Source organism: Passer domesticus, chromosome 13 (assembly GCF_036417665.1).
Source record: "Passer domesticus isolate bPasDom1 chromosome 13, bPasDom1.hap1, whole genome shotgun sequence".
Taxonomy (NCBI): Eukaryota; Metazoa; Chordata; class Aves; order Passeriformes; family Passeridae; genus Passer; species Passer domesticus.
The window spans coordinates 19,758,036-19,775,962 of record NC_087486.1 but is presented as its reverse complement, the minus strand read 5'-3'; the positions used below and the strand labels follow the sequence as shown (position 1 = coordinate 19,775,962).

Sequence of the window (17,927 nt, the reverse complement as noted above, 5' to 3'; positions counted from 1 at the left end):
GTGCTGGGCTCAGCCCTGGCCGGGGCTGTGTGGCAGCAGGTCTTCCCCCAGGGCCTACCCTTGCCCAGCCCGGCAGCAGCCAAAGCTGGAGGCGCCTCGGCTTCCAGGCCTCTGGAGCTGGTTCAGAGCCCCGGGGAAACGGGACTGGTGCAGCAAGGTCCCTGGCGCTGCAGCTGCTGCGGAGCTGGCCCTGAGTGCCCAGAGGCCCAAGGCACAGGAGCAGCCCCGAGCGGGAGCCCTGCCGCCAGCCCAGGGCCAGAGCCAGCCCTGGCTCCCGACTGGGCAGGGGCTGCGCTGGGTCCTGACAGGGCCTGAGCCTGTCTCCTGGGGCTGGGAGAGCTGTCACGGGGTAGGGAGTGGTGAAATGAGTGACACCTGTGGCATGGCTGCCTGTAGTTTTTCTCAGGCCTTTAGGGAGGGTTTCTGCAGTGGAAATGAGAGAGTCTTGCAAGGCCCTGGTGTGTTCCCCCACCTTTCCAGGGATGTGTCACAAGGCCTGAAAAGAGTCTGGAGTGTGACCAGAAGCCAGCTCACAGCTCCCCAGGCTGCTGTGCAGCTTTGGCCTTATCCATTCACATCCAACTACCACAAACTTACCCGACCCCATTGCAGTGCCCAGCTCCCTGAGGCAGAAGGGGACTCCAGCACACCATGGAAATGGTTCTTATCTCTGCTCCCTTCTAGATGAAGTGTCTGGGAAGGCTTCTCCATTAGCTTGGCTGCATAAAGTGTTGGTCCTATCTGAGCCACTGTCAGGTATGTTCTCAGTGAGCCACCAAGGAATAATTGTTGACAACCTGGCAGGAATCAGGTGACAGAAGCTTCTGTGGCTGTTGTGTTACAGGTGTGTCTGCAAGGAGGACTTCTCCAGCTCCTTTGCTGATTCGTACACAGAAGCCTGGCTCCCATCACAGGGGTGAGTAGTGTGTCCCTGCTGACCCCACAGGCTGAGCCCTGCTTTTGTGGGATCCGTTCCTGGGAAATGGAACTCTGTTGCTCTAAGATCCTCCGAGGGGAAAGAACAAAGGCAAAGGACACCAGAAACCCCATGAGCCATCCAAAAACATGAGGCAAATGCTGAAAGAATTGCTGCAGGCAGGACAAGGTGGGTGCATTTCTCTCATGCTTCCCCTGGGACTCAGCAGCCGGGGGCTTTGGCTGCACATCTGGACACGCCGTGCCCGGCACAGCAGGAAGAGATCCATGGCAGCCTCGCTGCCCCGCTGCTGCTTTCACGCCCTGCAGGGCTGTTTCCCAGCCTGGCCTGGCTGCAGCTTCTGTCCAGCCTCTGCCGGAAGGCATTTGGCATCAGCTGACAGGCACCCCAAACTGCACCACAGGCCTTGCCCACCCTGAGATCCCCTGCGATTTTGCAGTCTCCAGGCTGATCACTAACGGCGGGTGTTTTGATGAAAGTGGGCCCTGTCCTACCCAGGATGTTTATGTCTTTGACAAGAATTGCCTCCTGAAGATGCCACCTCTCCAATGGGGATCAGTCTTACCTGATGAGCTGTTGCTTTTCCTTTCTCCACAAGTGGATGGAGAGGCTGTACGGAAGGCGGCGTTTCCCGAAGGAAGCAGTGGCTCCATGCCAGCCTCTGCTTCAGGAAGGGACGTGATGCCAGGCACAGGCACAGGAGGTAATTGTTGTACCTCTGGACCAGAGACCTGCTACGGTTTGAGCTGCCCTCTCTGCTGCCTGGCAGTGCGGGCACAGCTCAGACAAGACTGGCAGAGCCCAGGGGAATTATCCCGAGCAGGCTCAGGGCGCTCGGGTACTGAGCAGTCCTGCTGGGGTCCCTGCGTGGGAGGCAGATCCTGAAACCTGGGAGCGACTGCATTCCCATGGTGGGGAAAGGACAGAGGGGCAGAGCAAGGCTCCAATGTGTCCTGTAAGGGCCTGGCTATTGGCCCTTGGGCTGGGGGAGCTGTGCCAAGAGAGGGAGGGAGAGAGGGACTGCAGGAGGGAAGGAGGTAGGAGTGGTTCTGGCACTACATACTGTAGTTATCCCCAGGGATTTAGGGAAGTCTCCCTCAGTGAGGAGGGAGAGAGCCCCAGGGCCCTCGGCTGCTCCAGCTGCCCCCTAGGGATGTTGCATAAGGCCTATGGGGGGCAAAGATTGTAAAGGGTGTGGAGATTAACCAGGAGCCAGCCCAGAGCTCCCCAGGTCCCTGTGCAGCTTTGGCCATGGCCACTTACATCTGACTCCCACGACCTTACCCAACCCCCTTGCAGTGCCCAGTTCCCAAAGGCCAAAGGGGAACCCAGCAGAGCATGGAAGCAGTTCTGTTTTATGCTCCCTTCTAGATTGGGATCGTGACATGGATTCCATGCTTGTCTTTCTGGATGAGAGTTTGAAGACCTCGGCAGATAGTAGAGGTAAGTTCGCAAAGTCCCTTTTTACTTAGAGAATAATCAGTGTCAGTGTGGCAAAAGGTCATGCATGTCCCACTTTCCTTAAGAGTAGGAAGGTTGTTGAATTCTGGAAGCCTTGCCCTGCTCCCATCCTGAAGGATTCCACAGGATTGCTGTCAGTGGGAGGAAGGAGCATTTAGCTGTCCATCTTCCTTCCATGTGCAATGCCAGTGTGTCCTTCCATGTGCTCTGTGCAGCCAGGGAGAAGAGCAGAGAGGGAAGGGGCCGGGCCCAGGGCTGTGCCCCAGGGCTGAGCCTTTCGCAGCTCCTTTGCCAGCCCCAGGGAGCCTGAGCTGCTCCTGCTGCCACTGCCAAGCCCTGGCCCTGCCCGGGGCTGGCTTTAGAGCTGCTGGCAGCTCCAGGGAGTCCTTATTGCCCCGACTGCCCCGCAAGGGGCTCCTTCCATCCCAGTGTGGGGCCACTGCAGGCATGAGGTCCCCCTGCCCCTGCTCCAGAGTGGAAGGCAGAGCTGAGGGAGTGCCTTGGAGGGCAGCAAACACCCAGGTGCACCCACTGCCACTTGGGCCTGAAGGAGAATCTTCAGCAGGATCACAGCAGCTGTTCTGTCCTGCCTTTCTTTGCAGCTAACACGGTTGGTGAAACTGATCTGGCTTCCCAACCCACGTTCAGGATTGAGCCTCTGGGAGGTGCTGAGGGTAGGTCAAGGCCTTTCCCCTGGGAGAGCTGCCAGCTCAGAGACCAAAGCTGGGCCAGGGAGGCATCGCTGCAGGTGCCAGCACAGAACCATGCACGTGTGTGCCCCCGCCCTGCGCGATCCCCTCACCGCTCCTGCGGCTCAGTGGTGCCAGTGCAGATCAGCAGAGATGGCAGAAGCTTCTGTGGCTGTTGAGTTCCAGGTGTGTCTGCAGGGAGGACTTTCCCAGGTCCATTGGTGGATGTTGCACGCAGGCCCAGCTCCCATGGCAGGGGTGAGTAGTGTCTGCCTGCTGACCCCACAGGCTGAGCACTGGTTTAGTGGGACCCATTCCTGGGAAATGGAAATATTTCTCTTAAGGTCTCCTGACAATGGAGAACAAACTTAGAGGAGAGAGTAAGTTCCTGGAGGCATCCAAACACATGGAGAAGATGCTGATGATCTGGAGAGACGCTGTAGTGTGTGCATTTCCCTCATGCTTCCTCTGGGTCTCAGAAGCCGGGGGCTTTGGCTGCACATCTGGACACGCAGTGCCCAGCACAGCAGGAAGGGATCCATGGCAGCCTCGCTGCCCCGCTGCTGCTTTCACGCCCTGCAGGGCTGTTTCCCAGCCTGGCCTGGCTGCAGCTTCTGCCCAGCCTCTGCAGGAAGGCATTTGGCATCAGCTGACAGGCAGCCCAAACTGCGCCATGTGCCTGAGATCCCCTGAAATTTCATAGTCTCCAGGATGATCACTAAGGGTGGGTGTTATGATGAAAGTGGACCCTGGTCTACCCAGAAAATTTTATGGATTCCTGATCCTTAACCATGTCTTTCACAAGTACTAGCTGCTGAAGATGCCAGGGCCCAGTGGGGAACAGCCCCACCTGATCCTGCTGCCCCTCTTCCTTTCTCCAGAAGTGGATGGAAAGGCTGGGCAGAAGGCGGCGTTTCCCGAAGGAAGCAGTGGCTCCATGACAGCCTCTGCTGTAGGACTGGAGGCCATGCCAGGCACATGCCCAGGAGGTAATTGCTGTGCATCTGGGCCTGAGTCCTTCTGAGGCTTGAGCTGCTGTCTCTGCTGCCTGGAAGTGAGGGCACAACCCAGGGGAATTATCCCGAGCAGGCTCAGGGCGCTCGGGTACTGAGCAGTCCTGCTGGGGTCCCTGCGTGGGAGGCAGATCCTGAAACCTGGGAGTGACTGCATGGGCTGCCCATGTTGGGGAAGGGACAGAGAGGGAGATCAAGGCTCCAGTGTGTCCTGAGAGGGCTTGACTATGTGCCCTTGGGCTGTGGGAGCTGTCCCAGCAGATGGAGGAAGGGCGGCTGGGAGGAGAGGCAGGAGGGAGTTTGCGGGGGATACTTGCAGCACTGCCCCCTGCAGTTCTCCCCAGGGATTCAAGGAGCATTTTCCTTGTGCAACTGAGAGAACCCCACGGGCCCTGGGCTGCTCCAGGCACCTCTCCAGGGATGTTGCACAGGGCCTGCAAATAAGATAGGGATTGACCATGAGCCTGCCCAGAGCTCCCCAGGCCCCTGAGCAGCTTTGGCCTTGTCCATTCACATCTGGCTCCCATGGCCTTACCTGACCTACATGCAGTGCCCAGTTCCCTGAGGCAGAAGGGGATCCCAGCACATCATGGAAATTGTTCTGATCTTTGAAACTTCTAGGATGGGATAAAGACATGGATTATCTGGGAAACCTGCTGGATTATGGCTTGAGACTCATGGGAAATCCTGGAGGCAAGTGCTCAATGTACCTTTCCTGAGAGAATACACAGTGACCAGGTGGCAAGAGCTCATATATTTGCCCTTTCACTTAAGATCATCTGAAGGTTGATGGAATATGGAAAATTTTCCCTGCTGCCTTCTGGAGCCCTGAGGGATCCCACAGGATCACTGTCAGTGGGAGGAAGGAGCATTTAGCTGCTCCATCTTCCTCCTGTGTGCAATGCCAGTGTGTCCTTCCATGTGCTCTGTGCAGTCACAGAGAAGAGAAGAGAGGGAAGGGGCCGGGCCCAGGGCTGTGGCCCGTGGCTGAGCCTTGTGGGCAGCCTGAGATCCCCTGCAGTGCCACAGGAGCTCTTCTGTCCTGCCTTTCTTTGCAGCTGGACCTGCTGGTGAAGGTGGTGCAGCTTCCAAAGCCACGTCCAGGACAGAGCCTCTGTTAAATGCTGAGGGTAGGTCAAGGCCTTTCCCCTGGGAGAGCTGCCAGCTCAGAGCCCAAAGCTGGGCCAGGGGGGCATGCAGGTGCCAGCACAGAACCATGCACTTGTGCTCTGGATCTTCGCTATCCCCTCCCCGCTCCTGTGGCTCAGGCATGGCAGCTGTTTGGAAAGTGAGAACCCTGGCCCTGCCCCAAAAGCCAAGACATTTTCTGAAACCTATCCCCATGTTGGACAAGCATGACATCCTGAAGATGCCAGCACCCAAATCAGGAACTCTTCCATCTAATCCAGCTGTCCTTTTTCCTGTCTAAAGTGATGGACCAAACATCTGTGCAGAAGGAGGCACATCCTGGAGGAAGCATTTCCCCATGGGCAGCCCCTGCAGCAGGAAGGAAGGCGATGCCAGACACGGGCACAGGCACAGCAGGTAATGGCTGTGCTGGGCTCAGCCCTGGCCGGGGCTGTGTGGCAGCAGCTCTTCCCCCAGGGCCTGCCCTTGCCCAACCTGGCAGCAGCCAAAACTGGAGGCGCCTCGGCTTCCTGGCCTCTGGAGCTCGTTCAGAGCCCCGGGGAAACGGGATTGGTGCAGCAACGTCCCTGGCGCTGCAGCTGCTGTGGAGCTGGCCCTGAGTGCCCAGAGGCCCAAGGCACAAGAGCAGCCCCGAGCGGGAGCCCTGCCGCCAGCCCAGGGCCAGAGACAGCCCTGGCTCCTGACTGGGCAGGGGCTGCGCTGGGTCCTGACAGGGCCTGAGCCTGTCCCCTGGGGCTGGGGCAGCTGTCACAGGGCAGGGAGGGCCAGGGGTGGCAGTGGCTGCTCAGGGATGGCTTTGGCCCATGTCCCTGGCAGCAGCCACTGCCCAAGCAGCTGCGCTGCCCCCGGGCTCTCCTCCCGGCCTGCTGGGCTTTGTTGGCTGGCACAGCCTGTGCCAAGGGCCGGCAAGGTGCCTGCAGGCCTCAGCTCTGGGGGAAACAGAGAACGTCCTGCCCATATCCACCATGCTGCCAGCTCAGCAGTGCAGCACAGCATGGGCTCACGATCCCCTCGCTCCCTCAGATGCAGCCGGCACCACAACACATCTTCCCGATGCCCAGAAGGGCCTCGGAAGTGTCTTCTATATGGGAACAGGCTGCTGGGCAGGGGTAATGGCAGGCCTGCTCTTTTTGGACCTTCTTCTCATGTTGTGCTGTGTCAAAATCTGGTGTAACTGGAAGAAGAAATGGTGAGTGGTCATCTTTCCCAGAAAGAGCTTCTTTTGAAAGTCTAATGTAGACAGGAAGCATTCCCACTGAGGCTGCATTGGAGCTGTGGCCAGTCCATGGTTCTCCAAACAACTCTGCTGAGGGTTCTGCTGCTGCCCAGTGCTTCCATTGGCCTCTCAATTGCTGGGCCTTGTCCTGGGGGCCCGCTGGGGCTGCAGCCAGAGCTGGCTCCCACTGAGGCTGCCTGGCCAAGAGCAGCCCCAGGGGCACGGGGCAGAGGCAGAGCGAGGTGGGGAGGAGAAAGAGCAGGGCCGAGATTGCCCTTGAAAGGCAGAGGCGCTCTGGGGCCCACTCTAGCCAGGGACCCTGCCCAGAGCCATCCCTGCTGGCCGGGGCCTTGAGGGGCAGCTGTCCAGCTGGGCCCAGCTGTGCCAGCAGCTCCAGCCGTGCTGGGGAGCCTTGCCAGCTCTGGGCCCTGCTGTGCACGAGGGTCCCTGTGTGCCACTGGCAGCTGGGGCCTCAGCCACCTCCTCTCTGCACAGGAGCACCTCTGGAAGTTCACAAGACCGGCCAAAGGCCTCAGTCATGGAGAACTGGGCCTGTCATCTTTCATCTCCGTGCCAGTGTCCGTTGTCCCTTCCTCAGGTGCATTACCAGCTTATTGCTGGAAATATGCTGCCACCACCACCTACCTCTCTCCCCGAAGGGACTGACCTTGCTCTCCATCCAGTACAGGAGGTGCAGCCCTCTAGCCAGGGAATGTATTGTTGAAAAAGTTATATTTACTTCTAAAAATTTTAAATGTTTATTAAAAACTTCATAAAAAATTTTACAAGAAACCCAATAGGGAAAACGTTACGTCGCCGGGAGTAAAGGATTTTTCCCACCATGTGCTCATCCACACAATGGAGGTTTCACCTTTTAACTCTTTTGCCCTTCTTAAAGTTCTGTCCATCGACTCCTTCTTTGATGTCCAGTGGTGGAGTTTACTTCCTTACATCTCAATTGGAGGTCAGGTGCTGCTGTCGTAGCAAGGTGACCCTCTTAAATGTCTCAAACTCAGGTAATCCCAAGATAACAACACAACAGGGGGTAAAACATATCTATAAATGTATAAAACTTCTCTTAACATATATACATGATATTTATCCTTTATTGTGAGAGTCAACTGTCACATTACTCATCTATCAGAGGCTTGAGTCCAGCTTCAGCTCAGGTGTCTGTGTGCTACCACCAGCACTGGCGGAGCTGCTCGTCTGGGCACAGCCAGGCATGGGCAGGCAGCAGCTGGGCATGGGGCTCATCAGACCAACAGCACCCTCATGTTATCTTTGTCTTTAACTTTCAAACATTTAGATATATTTTCCTTTGTGGCATTTAGAACAGTTTCTCATAGAATACGGACACCAGATATTTGTTCCCCTTTCCTCCAACAGTTCTGTATTTTTCCAAGGAGTTTTACAGTCAGGGAAACCTAGAAACTTCTGACACTTTGACAAAAAAAAGTAAAATTGCTTTTAATTCTTAATGTTTAGTCTTACACAGCCTGGACAAGACCGGCATAGCTCAGGGGAATTATCCCAAACAGGCTCAGGGCACTCGGGTTCTGAGCAGTCCTCCTGGGGTCCCTCCATGGGAGACACGTCCCGAAACCTGGGAGTGACTGCATGGGTGCCTATGGTGGGGAAAGGACAGAGAGGGAGAGCAAGGCTCCAGTGTGTCCTTAGTGGGCCTGAGCCTGTCCCCTGGGGCTGGGGGAGCTGTCACGGGGCAGGGAGGGCCAGGGGTGGCAGTGGCTGCTCAGGGATGGCTTTGGCCCATGTCCCTGGCAGCAGCCACTGCCCAAGCAGCTGCGCTGCCCCCGGGCTCTCCTCCCGGCCTGCTGGGCTTTGTTGGCTGGCACAGCCTGTGCCAAGGGCCGGCAAGGTGTCTGCAGGCCCCAGCTCTGGGGGAAACAGAGGACGTCCTGCCCGTATCCACCATGCTGCCAGCTCAGCAGTGCAGCACAGCACGGGCTCACGCTCCCCACGGATCTTGTAGAGGTTCAAAGCAAGACAGGAACACATGCCCTGATTTCACTTTGATGAATCCCAATGATCTTCTGCTTGCAGGACGGGCACAAGCAGTGCATCATAGGTATAGCCAAGACTCTGTTCACTGTTTCACTTGCCATAGCCTCTTTCACAGTTGTATCTTTCCCCCTTCATATGTCCTGCCAAACACCTAAGGGAGAACTGGACCTCTAATTGCATCGCACATCTCCATGCCCATGCCCGATGTCCCTGTGCCAGCTGCTTTAACAGCTTGTTGCTGTGCAGATGCTGCCTCCAGCCAGACAAGGTCCTCTGCCCCTGAAGGCACTGGCCCTGCTCTCTGGCCCCTACTGAAGGTGGGCAGGGCTTGGCCCAGCTCTCCTCTTGCAATACAGAGATGGAGCTGTCACCCCAGTGTCCAGATGGTAGCAGCAGCAAAGCCCAGCCAGGATCAGCACTGGCTGAGCTCCGTGCCAGGGGCAGCTGGGGATGGCCACGGTGTGGGCAGGCAGGAGCCAGGCAGGGGCTGCTGTGACCAGTGGCGGGTCCCCGGGGAGGATGGGGCAGCCCATGCTGAGCGTCCCTGGGCTGAGGAACATTTCCTTCCCTGGGACCATCTGGGCCTGGACCTCCCCCGGTAGCATGCCCAGGAAAAGAGGGAAGCCATCAAGAGCCTGTGAGTTACGCAGGGATGGGGTGCAGCTTCCTCCCTCCTTGGTTAGCGGGCGGATTAAAAGAGGCCTCTAGGGTTTGCGGCAAACAGGAGTGGGCAAACAGGGCCGTGGCATGTCTCTGAGGGACAATTCACGAGACAGTTTGCACAGGCAGGGCAAGCAGGCAGGGTTGCAGGTTTTCTTGCTAGGAAGGTTTACTGTGTGTTGTTTGCAGTGTTTCTGTGGTTTTGGGGTTTCTGGTAGTAGTGGTTTTTATGCAATCGAAAACTGTAGTTAGTACAAGTGCATGTAACTAGATGGAACCCTCCAGAAAGGATGTGTCTGTCCTGACCCATTCCTGTGCAGAGTGTTTGAGCTTAGCAGTGGTTTCAGGGGGCAGTGCGGAGAAAAGCTGCCTGCACTGTGAACAGGTGAATGATCTCCATTCACTGGTGGCCGAGCTTAGGGGAGGAAGTTTAAAGACTAAGGAATATCAGGGAAAGTGAAAGGGAAATAGATTGGTGGAGTTCAGCCCTTCCATCCTTATGGGAGGCCCAGCAAGAGTCACAGGACTCCTATGCTGCTGGGGTCGACTGTCAGTTGTCTCTGCCCCAGCACGGGAAAAGGTGGTTCTGGGCATGCCGCGCTCTCGAAGAAGGAGTCTGGACTCTTGCTTTTCGGTTTTGAGTTGCGTTTATTGTTCCTTATCTGCAAAGTTTTTCTGTCTCTCCAGCCGAGGTCTGATCAGCAAGACAGCCAAGGGCACTCTCTCCCGCCCACGGGGCAGTTGTCTCTTTTATAGTGAAAACTACGTATTAGATATTTACCTTTAATTTCCAATACTTTCTGCCCTTGTTGGCAAGTGCACCTTCTCTATGAACCAATGCACACATGCCAACATCATCCTGAACATGGATGCCAAGAAGAAGAAAGAAGAAGGACAGGGCACGCCCAAATTCCTCCATCTTAGAACTCCTGACCCCCACGTACAGAATTTCAAACCCCCCTGTACAACATAAAAAAGCCCCTGTATAGTGCTCCAAAGTTTTTCCCCTCACCCTGTGATTCCTACTACTATGCTACTTAAAGTTTTGTGGCCTGTAATTCTTTATATAAGGTTGGCAATTTGCTCCGTGAATTAAGGTCAAATTTCCAGGTGTCTTTGGCTTCCTGCCAGGGTCTCCGAGCCCCTGCCAGGGCTTTGAGACATCCAGGGCATCCAGAGAGATGGTCTGGGTTCCGACACTATGCTGCACACTGTCAGGCAAGAGAAGGACACCTGGTAGATGAAGGGGAGTGGAAATGGTTCCTGCATGGGGAGGTTATGATAAAAATTCCTCCCGACCCCCGTCCCCTAGCCAGGGGCCACTTCAGAATAGGTATGAGCCTCTGGATCTAGAGACGCAGACAAATGATTAAGAAGAAAATTATCTGCTCAGAGAGCCTCCAAATTATGATTAATCTGTAACATGGATTGCCACCTCTAACATCAAGAAGGAAAGAAGGGTAATCGTGGTGGGTGATTCCCTTCTGAGGGGAACAGAGGGCCCCATGTCAACTGGACCCACCCCACAGAGAGGTCTGCTGCCTCCCTGGGGCCCAGGTACAGGATATTCCTGAGGCACTTCCTGGGCTCATTCAGTCCTCTGAATATTATCCACTGTTGAAACTCCAGCCTGGCAGTGATGAGATTGAGGAGTGTCAGGACCATTGAAAGGCACTTTAGGGCACAGGCACAAGTGGTTGATAGGACAGAGACACAGGCAGTCTTTTCCTCAGTCCCTTTGCTGGCTGAGAAAAATGGTGAAAGCAATAGGAGAGCTCATATCATCAACAAGTGGCTCAAGAGTTGGTGTCATTGGCAGAATTTTGGATTCTTTGATCAGGGCACAGCTTTTATGGCACCCGGCCTGCTGGAACCAGATGGGCTCCATCTCTCTGTTAAGGGCAGAAGGTTTTTATCTGATGAGCTTGCAGAACTTGTTGAGAGGGCTTTAAAGTAGGTTTGAAGAGGGGACGGGATGCAGCTGGGCTGTCTGGAAGCAGGCCCAAGGGTGGTAAGCCTGAGTTAGGGATGAAATCAGCAGCCCAGCTGAGGTGCATCGATACCAGTGCACACAGCATGGGTAACAAACAGGAAGAGCTGGAGGCCATGGTCCAGCAGCAGAGCTGTGATGTCATTGCCATCACAGAAACGTGGTGGGATGCCTCACATGGCTGGAGCACTACACTGGATGGCTACAAGCTCTTCAGAAGAGACAGGAAAGGGTCTCTTCCAACCTGGTCATTCTGTGATTTCTGTAAGAATTCTTAGCATCTCCAGGGACGCAGCCTGGCCAGCACTGTCAGCAGGCAAAAGAAAGGTTTTGCTGAGCAATGGCCCTTTGATGAAGCAAAACATTTACAATCAGGGCAGTCCATTCATAGAGATGGGCGCACACTCTGGGGGTACAGCTGAGGCCATGAGGTCACAGCAGGGCTCTGGGGTCACAGCAGGCTGAGCTCTCAGCAGGCCCTGAGGTCACAGAGGTGCCAGAGGTGCCAGAGCCCCGTGGTTGCACAGCAGCACAAGGAGCCAGCAGTCAGTCCCTGAGCACAACTGTTGCGGCAGCAGCGGCGGTGGCAGCAGCGGTGCTGACGTTGGGACAGCGGTGTCAGGACAGCGGTGGCAGCAAGAGCTGCGGGACTGGCGGAGGACAAGGCACCATGGCCCTTGCTCTGCGCCTCCTACTCCTGCTGCTCTTGGCCGTGGCCCTGCCTGCCAGGGCTGCCCAGGCTGCTCCGCTGCAAGCGCGGCGAGCAGGTGAGCCGGCAGCCTGGCTGCCCTTTCCCGGGACAGTGCTCCCTGCTCCCCGGGAAGCGCTGGGGATGGTTTTCTCTGTGGGAGGGAGAGAGTCCCAAGGGGCCCTGTGCTGCTCCAGCCACCCCTCCAGGGATGTTGCAAAGGGCCTGCAAAGAGGCTGGAGCGTGACCAGAGCCAGCCCAGAGCTCCCCAGGCCCCTCTGCAGTTTTGGCCTTGTCTATTCACATCTGGCTCCCACAGCCTTACCCAACCCGTGCCCTGTTCCCTCACGCAGGAGGGCATCCCAGCACACACAGAAATGGTTCTGATTTCTGCTTCCCTTTTAGATTGGGATCGCAACTTGCATTATCTAGATGCCCTGTTGGATGACGGCTTCAGAATGTTGGAGAATGCTGGAGGCAAGTTCTGGTGTGCTTTCCCTGACAGAATAATCAATGTCCATGTGGCAAGAGCTCACTCATCCTCCATGTCCTTGAACGTAATCTCATGGCTGAAGGAATCTGGACATCTTCCCCTGCTCCTTTCTGCAGTCCTGAGGGATCCCACAGGATCACTGTCAGTGAGAGGAAGGAGCATTTAGCTTTCAAACTTCCTCCCATGTGCAATGCCACTGTGTCCTTCCATGGGCTCTGTAGCAGCTGCCGAGAAGAGCAGAGAGTGAAGGCTGTGCCCCAGGGCTGAGCCTTTTGCAGCTCCTTTGCTGGCCCCAGAGAGCCTGAGCTGCTCCTGCTGCCACTGCCAAGCCCTGGCCCTGCCCAGGGCTGGCTTTAGAGCTGCTGGCAGCTCCAGGGAGTCCTTTCTGCCCAGACTGCCCTGCAAGGGGCTCATTCCATCCCAGTGTGGGGCCACTGCAGGCACGAGGTCCCCCTGCCCCTACTCCTGAGTGGAAGGCAGAGCTGAGGGAGTGCCTTGGAGGGCACCAATCACCCAGGAGCCCTCACTGCCACTCGGGCCTGAAGGAGAATCTTCAGCACTGTCACAGGAGCTGTTCTGTCCTGCCTTTCTTTGCAGTTGAACCTGATGATAAAGGCGATCCAGCCTCTAAACTCATGTCCGTGAATGACCGTCTGAGACATGCTGAGGGTAGGTCAAGGCCTTTCCCCCGGGAGAGCTGCCAGCTCAGAGCCCAAAGCTCAGCCAGGGGGGCAGAGATGACAGAAGCTTTTTTGGCTGTTGAGTTTCAGGCGTATCTCCAGTGAGGACTTTTCAGACTCCTTTGCTGGTTACTGCACGCAGGCCTGGCTCCCATCGCAGGGGTGAGTAGTGTGTCCCTGCTGACCCCACAGGCTGAGCCCTGCTCTTGTGGGATCCATTCCTGGGAAATGGAACTATGTTGCTCTAAGGTCCTCCGAGGGGAAAGAACAAAGCTAAAGGACACAAGGAATCCCATGAGCCACCTGAATACATGAGGCAAATGCTGAAGGAAATGCAGCAGGCAGGAGGACAAGGTGGGCGCATTTCCCTCATGCTTCCCCTGGGACTCAGCAGCCGGAGGCTTTGGCTGCACATCTGGACACGCTGCACCTGGCACCCCGAGATCCCCTGTGATTTCGCAATTTCTGAGCAAATCAGGAGGCGCAGCTGTTTGCAGGAGGGAAGGCCCTAGGCAAAGACCCCAAAGCCCATCTGATTTCCTGAAGCCTATCCATGAGTTTGACAAACCGTGCCTCCTGAAGGTGCCACCTCCCCGCTGGGGAGCAGCTCCATCTGATCAAGCTGTCCCTCTTCCTTTCTCCAGAAATTAAAGGAGAGCCTGTGCAGAAGGAAGCATTTCCCAGAGGAAGCAGTGCTTCTGTTCCAGCTTCTGCTGCAGGAAGGGAGGCAATGCCAGGCACAGGCACGGGAGGTAATTGCTGTGCCTCTGGGCCTGAGCCCTGCTGAGGCTTCAGCTGCCCTCTCTGCTGCTTGGCAGTCCTGGCACGCAGCAGGACCTGACCCCCTCACAGGGTTCAGTTCCCTAGAGAAGGGGATCCCAGCACACCATGGAACGCTTCCCATCTGTGCTCCTTTCTAGATTGGGATCGGGACTTGCATCATTTGGAAACGCTGGTAAACCATGGTTTAAGGATCTTGGAGCTTGGTGAAGGTAGGTTTTCAGCAACCCTTTCCTAACAGAGTAATCACTGTCCAAGTGTAATCATTGTCCAGAGTAATATTCCTCTGTCATTTCCCTTAAGATCCTCTGAAGTTTGATGGATTCTGGAAATCCTGGCCTCAAAGTTTCTACTATTGTGCCCAACAGCGATCATGCAGGATCACTGTCAGTGGGAGAAGGGAGCATTTAGCTTTCAGCCTTCCTCCCATGTGCAATGCCAGTGTGTCCTTCCGTGTGCTCTGTGCAGCCAGGGAGAAGAGCAGAGAGGGAAGAGGCCGGGCCCAGGGCTGTGCCCTGGGACTGAGCCTTTCGCAGCTCCTTTGCCAGCCCCAGGGAGCCTGAGCTGCTCCTGCTGCCACTGCCAAGCCCTGGCCCTGCCCGGGGCTGGCTTTAGAGCTGCTGGCAGCTCCAGGGAGCCCTTTCTGCCCCAACTGCCCTGCAAGGAGCAAGGGGCTCATTCCATCCCAGTGTGGGGCCACTGCAGGCACGAGGTCCCCCTGCCCCTGCTCCAGAGTGGAAGGCAGAGCTGAGGGAGTGCCTTGGAGGGCACCAATCACCCAGGTGCCCTCACTGCCACTCGGGCCTGAAGGAGAATCTTCAGCAGGGTTACAGGAGCTGTTCAGTCCCGCTTTTCTTTGTAGCTGAACTTGATGAAGATGATGCCGTTGATGAAGATGATCTGGATTCCCAACCCATACCCATTACTGAGCCTCTGGGAGATGCTGAGGGTAGGTCAAGGCTTTCCTCCCTGGGAGAGCTGCCAGCTCAGAGCCCAAAGCTGGGCCAGGGGGCATTGCTGCAGGTGCCAGCACAGAACCATGCATGTGTGTTCCCTCACCCTGCGCGATCCCCTCACTGCTCCTGTGGCTCAGTGGTGCCTGTGCAGATCAGCAGAGATGGCAGAAGCTTCTGTGGCTGTTGAGTTTCAGGTGTGTCTGCAGGGAGGACTTTCCCAGGTCCTTTGGTGGATGTTGCACGCAGGCCCAGCTTGCATCGCAGGGGTGAGTAGTGTGTCCCTGCTGACCCCACAGGCTGAGCCCTGGTTCTGTGGGATCCATTCCTGGGAAACAGAAATATTTCTCTTAAGGTCCTCCAAGAAGGAAGAAGAAACCTATAGGAGCTATTAAGTCCCTGGAGGATTCCAAACATCTGGAACAAAAACGGAGTGATGTGGACAGCCAGCGTGGTGGGTGCATTTCCTTCAGCCTTCCCCTGGGACTCATCAGCCAGGGGCTTTGGCTGCACATGTGGACACGACATGCCTGGCACAGCGGGAAGCCATCCATGCACCACAGGCCATGCACACCCTAAGATCCCCTGCAATTTCCCAGTCTCTGAGCACATCTGGAGGGGCCGCTCTTTGCAGGAGGGTGAGCCCTGGAGCAGCTCCAAAACCCGGGCCATTTTCCTTGTCCTTTTCCATGTCTTCGACAAGTGTTGCCTGGAGCAGAAGGGCACAGCACAGAGGAATTATGGCATGCAGGCTCAGGGGGTTTGGGTACTGAGCAGGCCTGTGCCAAGGGGCAGCAAGGTGCCTGCAGGCCCCAGCTCTGGGGGAAACAGGGAGCGAGAACGTCCTGCCCGTATCCATGGCACTGCCAGCTCAGCAGTGCAGCTCAGCATGGGCTCACGCCCTCCATTGCTCCCACAGATGCAGCCGACCCCACAGCACATAATGACAACATCTGGGAAAGCATGAGAAGAGTTTTCTGCTGGGGAACAGCTTGTTTGATTAAGTTGATGGCCATTGTTGCTGGTGTGGCACTGTGCCTGATGATGTGCTGTGCAGGAATCTGGTATTGCTGGAAGACAAAACGGTGAGTGTTTTGCGATTCTCTGCCTCAAACAGCTTCCTTTAAAGGCTGCTCATAGTCAGGGAACATTCCCACGGAGGCTGCAGTGGAGCTGTGGCCAGTCCATGGTTCTCCAAACAACTCTGCTGAGGGTTCTGCTGCTGCCCAGTGCTTCCATTGGCCTCTCAATTGCTGGGCCTTGTCCTGGGGGCCCGCTGGGGCTGCAGCCAGTGCTGGCTCCCACTGAGGCTGCCTGCCAGGGGCAAGGGGCAGAGGCAGAGCAAGGTGGGGAGGAGAAAGAGCAGGGCCGAGATTGCCCTTGAAAGGCAGAGGCGCTCTGGGGCCCGCTCCTGGCCAGGGACCCTGCCCAGAGCCGTCCCTGCTGGCCGGGGCCTTGAGGGGCAGCTGTCCAGCTGGGCCCAGCTGTGCCAGCAGCTCCAGCCGTGCTGGGGAGCCTTGCCAGCTCTGGGCCCTGCTGTGCATGAGGGTCCCTGTGTGCCACTGGCAGCTGGGGCCTCAGCCACCTCCTCTCTTCACAGGAGCGCCTCTCCATCTCCAGAAGACCAACCTAACAAAGCAGGCAGCGAGAACTTGAGCTGTGACCTCACCTATCCACTTCTGCCCCTATCTGCCCTGCCATGGCTGCAGCACTGTCGTCACGAGGCTGTCCCAAAACCCACCACTCCACAATGGGACCCTCTGCCCCTCAGCCCCCTGGTCCTGTTCCCCAGCCAAGACTGAAGGTGGGCAGCCCTTGTCTGCCAGGGCAGGGCTTGTCCCACATTTTATGTTGAAATAAAGAAACAGAGTTTTCACAACCATGTCCTGGTGGTAGCAGCAGCAAAGCCCACCCGGCACCAGCAGTGGCTGAGCTCCATGCCCAGGAGCAGCCGTGGATGGCCACGGTGTGGGCAGGCAGGAGCCAGGCAGGGGCTGCTGTGCCCAGCGGCGGGGCCCCGAGGGGATGGGGGAGCCCATGCTGAGCGTCCCTGGGCTGAGGGCACATTTCCTTCTTTGGGATCATCTGGGCCTGGACCTGAAGAGGCACAAAGGGATATTTTGGGGTCCCTGCTGAGGGGTGCAGGGATCCCTCATGAGGCACAAAGGAGTATTGTTGGCCTCTCCTAAGGTGTGCAGGGATCCCTCATGCGTTGGGCAGCAGGGTTAAATTTGATGGGATTTTTTACTCTTCTCAGCACAGCACAGGGACACTTGGCCGAGGTTTTGCCAAGCTGGGAGAAAGCCTCTTGCAACGCCTTGGGCCCAGCCTGTGGGCACAGCGGGCGGGCGCAGCCCATCCCCTGGGCCAGTCCGGGCTGCTCAGGCCGGGCCGGGCGGGGCCAGGCTCGGGCCCCGTCAGGGAAGGGCCGCGGCCCTGGGCTCTGCTGAGGCTGCTGAGCTCCGGCCTGCCCTGTGCTGCAGCCCAACACATTGACAGCCATGGCCGTGCCCTGGGCCACCGCAGGCACCCGGGGCTACAGCTGAGGCCGCGCCTTCTCCCACTGAAGGGAGGCTGGCTCTGTTCCCTCGGAGGGCACAGCTTAGCTCCCAGCACCTTTGTGAACCTGCCTGCTGGGGAAGTGCTGGGAGCCAGAGAGTTCCAACCCATCTCACTCGGAAGTGTGTCTGGTGGTGTAGGGATTTTAAAATTTTTTTCCCTCTAAATTTGTGTCCTGGCAGAGAGTTAAGTTTGCTTGCTCTCAGTAGGGCGCTTTTCTTCTTGGCAGTCAGTGGGGCTTCAATGCAGCCAGGGTTGAAGGAGGATCTCTGGCCGCTTGCGCTGTGGTTGTGGGACACCTTGGCTTCATCCTCCCTTTGGCTGTGATTTGCACTGGTGCTTGTGCAGGCATTTTACTGTAAGTGGCTTCAGTTTGTTCCTCATGGTACCAAAAACCGAGAATGAACCTCTTTTACACCACTGTAGTATTAAGAGGCAGGCCTTACTTTCTTGACTTGCTGGATGCACAGGCCATTGGCATCACAGGGCCTTCTTGGTGGGGTCTTCAGATACCCTGGTGGTCACTGAAGAAGGAAGCTGATTTTTCTGGGAAAAAGATTGTTTCCCATGTGTGGAAAAGAATAACCTGTCACTTCCCCATCCCTTTCTTTGTAAAGTGATACAGGCAAGTGCA

General features: G+C 56.7%; 1 protein-coding gene and 1 long non-coding RNA gene across 2 annotated transcripts; both read left to right on the top strand.

Annotated features, from left to right (window-relative positions):
* The first annotated feature begins 2,306 nt into the window (after nucleotides 1-2,306).
* LOC135280299 (uncharacterized) lies at nucleotides 2,307-3,347 on the top strand. Its single transcript, XR_010347311.1, has 3 exons — nucleotides 2,307-2,380; nucleotides 3,001-3,072; nucleotides 3,274-3,347. It is a non-coding gene; the product is annotated as an uncharacterized LOC135280299 (long non-coding RNA).
* A 5,746-nt stretch (nucleotides 3,348-9,093) lies between these two features.
* On the top strand, nucleotides 9,094-16,536 carry LOC135280390 (uncharacterized). Its single transcript, XM_064388231.1, has 12 exons — nucleotides 9,094-9,127; nucleotides 12,234-12,305; nucleotides 12,919-12,990; nucleotides 13,092-13,163; nucleotides 13,251-13,355; nucleotides 13,646-13,753; nucleotides 13,922-13,993; nucleotides 14,644-14,730; nucleotides 14,932-15,003; nucleotides 15,090-15,188; nucleotides 15,654-15,819; nucleotides 16,335-16,536. Exons 1-12 carry the CDS (start codon nucleotides 9,094-9,096, stop codon nucleotides 16,534-16,536), a joined length of 1,161 nt encoding a protein of 386 aa, XP_064244301.1.
* Nucleotides 16,537-17,927: the final 1,391 nt, after the last annotated feature.

Bases quoted from the DNA above. Each gene is read 5' to 3' on its own strand.
- LOC135280390 (XM_064388231.1), top strand. From the start codon at position 9,094: ATGCCCAGGAAAAGAGGGAAGCCATCAAGAGCCT. The intron at 12,991-13,091 runs GTAGGTCAAGGC...GTTGAGTTTCAG, and splicing joins CCGTCTGAGACATGCTGAGG to GCGTATCTCCAGTGAGGACT. The intron at 13,994-14,643 runs GTAGGTTTTCAG...TTTTCTTTGTAG, and splicing joins GATCTTGGAGCTTGGTGAAG to CTGAACTTGATGAAGATGAT.